The following is a 5,299-nucleotide window of genomic DNA, read 5'->3' as shown; positions in this document are numbered from 1 at the left end:
ACAGACTAACACGGCTACCACTCTGAAACCTGATAGAAATTTGAGGCACTAGTGTTATCCCTCTAACACCTTGCACTGATTTTACGTGTATGTAAACTATAGAAAAATATTGTTTATTAGCAACCTCTAGGCATATTTACAATAAAACCCAAGTTAGTAACAAAATAATTTCCCTTCTGCGCAACAGTAGCAAAAACCCACTCCCCTGCTCAATCAACCCTGTATGAACTAATAGTCCCTGAAGAGTTCCAGACTTGGGCTTCATTGATGAATGGGGGACATGGAAAGAATTCCCAAGCTGAGGGCTCTCCCAGTGTGGATGCCTTCAAATTGTACAAATTCAAAAGATTGTCAATTCTTCTTTCAGCTGCTGGGTTAGAACTAGAGATGTGTGACTAATTCATAGCAAGTAATTTGTTCTATGAAAAATTCTGCAGTAATCTCACAGGTTAAGAAAAAGTGAACCTTTATTTGATTATTTCTGATGTAACATTATCCTTTGGTAAAAATGTTGTTATAAAAAACTCAAGATATTGCATAGAAAATACACATGGGGGAAAAACCACATATATACATTTCATAAAAATAGAATACATCTTGACAAAATTACTTCCAGAGTTTGTTACCACCTTTATACAGTGTATTGACACCTAATATTTTGCTGAACCAAACTTGCTAAATTTTTGGGGGGAAAAGTTCCATTTTTGAAAACAAAACAACCAACCAGCAGTAGTGGAATGTGGAAGATTTGGAGCTAAATTAATGGGTTATACCAAAATGTCAGAGTAAGATTTTTATAATGAAATATCTGCTGTCTAAGGTGGAAGTAGCTGTGTAATTTTTTCTTCAGAACAGTAATGGCCTGGCTGAAATCACATGAATGTCACAGGTTCCTATTCCAAAATTTCCAAGTGAAAATAAGCACCAATATGGCATCCATTTTAGCATTTTTGAGTGTCGAGTGGTATTTTTCCTTTTTGACCAAATGAAACAATGTACATACAAACCTATTTCTATCAAGTATTTGGTAAGAAAAATATCATTTTTCAGCAGATAAATTTGTAAAACATTTAGCAACCCTTAAAAATGCAGAAATATATCTAGTTCTCTGTTTAGCTTCTTAGGATTGGACTGATTTTTGTCTACTACTTTCACCACTAAAATTCCACCTTGCACTTCTGATTTGTTCTGGTGAATTTTCAGAACCATCTGTGGAAAGTTACTGCTCCAGTGTAATAAATAAAGCAAGTGGTAAAGGCTCCTTAGAACCATGGATTTTTTTTTTAAATTGGAATAATGGAAATATTGGCATCTTCAGGGAAAGCATAAGAAAAGAGCATAGCACCACTTTCACATTGCAAAGTTTTCAACTGTTTTTAAGAGGAGGCAGTACTGTGAGTCTGGAAGTGGTAATACCCACTGGCACTTACGAATATGGTTAAAATACTTCAATTACTGGTTGAAGTATGCTTTTTAATATGGATAGGCAGACACAGCTATATAAACAATGAAAGTTGTCTGATATTCAATGTTTCCATCAGTGCTGTAGGACAAAGCTCTGACTCTCATCCGGTACGTCTCTGGCACTTGCAGTGGCCTGGTTGTGAACACTATGCCTTTTAAATTTTCATCTCTGAGAGCAAATGGGATTGTTGGGTCCTCATCTACCATTAGGAAAGTTGTTCTGGGATGCATCACTTGATCTTGAGTGTAGACAACCAGTCGAATTAAATCCTGATTGGCAGCTATTCCAAATGGCAGGGAAACGAGTTTGTATTCCAAGGCATATGGGCTAAGGGCACATTCCAAATCATTAAGTGGGCAGTTCTTGAGACAGAAGCTAGGAATAAAAACAATACTTTGAAGTAGCTAGGCAGAAGGTATTATGCAGGTCACTATAATTTAGTACAGAATTAGGGCATTATGCAGCAAAGGCCAAATTCCGGTGCACACGCGTGACACAGTTACTTCAGCATAGACAACCTGATCTTGTTCCTTTGAAACCACAACCACGTTTCACTGATAACAGAATACCCTGGAAGCCACAGAGAAGTACTAAAAATATTGATAGCTTTAAAAAGAAATCCTAGATTACTTCTTGTTTTGGTTGCTATAGTCAATAGCACATCATTTTAGTGACCAAGCTCGTAAACAATGCAAAAAAAAAAAAAAAAAAAACTTGTTTGGGACAGCTTATAAAATATTTAGGCTTCATTCTCCATTTGGTGTGTATGACCTATTACAGAATTTTGCCTCCAAAATTAAAAAAAAAAAGATATTGAGTGGGGATATTTGTTCTCAAGAATTAGTAACTATTTTGAAGTGCTCTAAAAATATAAATGGAAGCATCTAAGCACGGTCCAAAAATAAACTAGAGCCAGAAAATGTCAACGAGCAAAAAGGCTCCATCACTGTTTGCTGAAGGAAACTGAATCATCAGGAAGAATCTGAATAAAATCTGTCATGGCAGGGTTTGAAAGTTGGTGTGTCCGATTCTATTGGTACACAAACAGTCTGACCTTGCTTCCACTGAATCGAACATTAGTAATATTGGATCCGTGATGGCAGCCAGAAGTCACAACTTTTGTGTAAACCCACTGCAATCTAATTCTATTATTTATCAATAACATGAAGCAACAATGCATATATATCACTGTCACCAGTGACTAATCTTTGTACAGAGAACAGGCCCAAGACTGTAACTGTAATCCACTAGTGTGGATCTCTGCACCGATGCAGAATTGTACTGATGTCAGTGGGATTCTGCGCTAGCAGATTACACTGCAGGATCAGGGCTAATGTCTGGGGAGAAGAAAGAACCTGAAAAAAAAAAACTTAAATAAAGCATACCCAGAAAGAGGATCTCGTTGATAGTTTGGTGGACAAGGTGTATCTATACACTGGTAGCTTCCTTTCATGTTAAAGCACATGCGATTTGGTCCACAGTGAATGTTCTGTTCAAGGCACTCATCAACATCTGATTGTAAAAAGATGCAGATAATCACTTCCTTGTATTGAGGTGAATTTCACAGGTACAGGAAAAACTAAGCACATCACTGTCTTAAAATATTGCCAGACAACAGTATGTACCATATGTCTGCATGCAAAGTAGCCTTCCCCACTTCATGTTTCATGTTCCTATTCTTAGAACTCTGCCTCGGTATTTGATTTAGTGGAACTAGTAACCCCAGTAATATACATTTATTGTTGTTGTTTGTATTTCGTGAGTGCCTAGGGCCCTGTTGTGCTAGTTGCTCTGGAAACACAAAGAAGAGAGTCCCTACCCTAAAGAGCTTGCAATCTAAACTGCAGCTACATTGTCATTGTCCTTGAAACAAAATCTTGTCATGGGCTTTGGTGGACTATCAGGTGTGAGGGCACCATTTTTGGCTGATGCTGAGGACATGCTAAGGATTAGTTTGGTTTTGAAACCTGTTTTACTTCTAACAGTGAAACGTTGTGGTCAGGGTCAGGGACATATTGGAAGGACCACATGGGCTAACTTACAGAGTAAGAAGGTGAAATAGTTTACATAGTCAGTTTTCTGAGCATCACCACTTGGTTTAATATTGCCTCACGCCATCAATCTGATGTAGCCAATCTGTGCTATACCCATGAAGCACATTAACTAGAAACTGCAAAATATCTGTGCTGAAATTCCATGCAGGGAAACTGCAAAGGTTTGCATCTTGTTTTGACTTAGTAAAATTGTTTTTAAAATGACTCTGTTTTTTTAAATGGAAAACCCACAACATTTTTATAGGTTTTTAGTAAACTAGACTGATTTTGTGAACTTTATATGAAATGCAAAAACCTCAAATATAAAGGTCTCTTGGGTTTTTATCCAACAGATACTACACTCCACAGTTTGACTACTTATCCGAGCCTTAAGAGGCTCAAAACACTTTTCTGGAAGCCTTGTGCAGGAAAATGTTTTATCAGGATATTTCAAATATGTGCTGGCTGTAGGTGGGCAAGGAGTACCATAAAAACAGTCTCTCTCTCTCTCTCTCTCTCTCTCAGTATTTTGGCTAAAGCCATCTGTAACCAGAAGTACCATCAAAGTTAGATTTCCATTTTGAATACCCCAAAATTCAGAGGAGTTTGGATTTGCAACAATAAGGCTCAACTGCACTACTAGGGTCTGAATCCAAATTCAGACTCCAAACTACAACCACTCCTAACCTCAGTTCTGAATAGATCAGATCCAGAGTTCTGTCTCTTTTGCTGGCCCTGCGTAGAAACGAAATGCTTGATTTCTGTATATGCTAAGACCTCTTTACAACACTGCCCTTAGTGTAAGTGCAGAAGAGGATCAAAATGACAAATGCTGTAGTTGGGTTGGGTGTAGAGAGCACTTATATGTGATTAAACTAGAATTAGGCTTCTGCCCTTTTTCCCTTCTAAAAGAAGCCTGAAAGGGTTTTATACAAAAGGAAAAGGAAAACAGAGTTTTCTTTTTTCCTCTTTGTTATTTACAATAGAAATTCAAATCTTGTCTTCCCCTGAAACACTCTGCTGACTGGAAGATCAGTGAAATGGGCATCACAAGAGTGAAAGTGGATGGAGATTTTTGTCAGGCCGTTTGAAACTCTATTGTTTGGTTTGGATTTTTAAATGCCTTTTAGTTCCAATTGATTCAACATCTCAAGCCCTTCAGTTAAGTTGTGAGAGTTAATCTGCGGCTCCCCGGACACTCCTGATATTTCTAAGGTAAAAACAACTAGAAATAAACCTCTTTCAGGTCTTCTTTATACATCATATAAAATAAGGCTACCATATGTCCGGATTTCCCCGGACGTGTCCGGCTTTTCGGTCTATAAATAGCCGTCCGGGGGGGATTTTTAAAAATCTAAAAATGTCCGGGATTTCCCCCCGGTCGGCTATTTATAGATAGAAAAGCGGCGGCCAAGCACCGCTGGGCACCCAAAGCCCCTTCTCGGCTCCCCCCATCCCCTGCAGCCTTACCATGCTGTCCGGCCCGCAGCTGTCTTCCCCCTCCTCTCCTCCCCTGAACGCTCCGCCCCCCTGCTCCTCCCCCTCCCCTGCTTCCCGCGAATCAGATCTTCGCGGGAAGTCTCAAAAGAAGCAGGGGCAAGCGGGAGGCAGCAGCAGGTAAGCTGGGGTGGAGGGGGGGCGAGGAGGAGAGCTCCGGGGTGGCGCGGCCCCGGCCGAGCGGCGCCCGGCTGCCCCAGCGGCTCCGGCTCGGGCCCCAGCACCCCCGGCCCGGCTCGGGCCCCAGCAGCGCCGGCCCGGCTCGGGCCCCAGCACCCCCAGCCCGGACCCGGCCCGGCTCGGG

The 5,299-nt window shown here is 40.6% G+C and overlaps 1 protein-coding gene across 1 annotated transcript in view; it reads right to left on the bottom strand.

Annotated features, from left to right (window-relative positions):
* Nucleotides 1-449: 449 nt before the first annotated feature.
* The window catches only part of LOC112103403 (hemicentin-1), a 345,952-nt gene continuing 341,102 nt past the window's right edge, over nucleotides 450-5,299 (bottom strand). The window contains exons 103-104 of the mRNA XM_026655607.2: nucleotides 2,851-2,977; nucleotides 450-1,840 (exon numbers count right to left, since the gene is read on the bottom strand). Of these exons, the coding sequence (XP_026511392.1) occupies nucleotides 1,474-1,840; nucleotides 2,851-2,977 (494 nt within the window). The 3' untranslated portion in view covers nucleotides 450-1,473. The remainder of the gene's footprint in view (nucleotides 1,841-2,850; nucleotides 2,978-5,299) is intronic.

Source organism: Terrapene carolina, unplaced genomic scaffold, assembly GCF_002925995.2.
Source record: "Terrapene carolina triunguis isolate 2854851 unplaced genomic scaffold, T_m_triunguis-2.0 Scaffold210, whole genome shotgun sequence".
Lineage (NCBI taxonomy): Eukaryota > Metazoa > Chordata > Testudines > Emydidae > Terrapene > Terrapene triunguis.
Note: the sequence above shows the minus strand (reverse complement) of the source record. Positions and strands in the feature narration are given on the sequence as shown.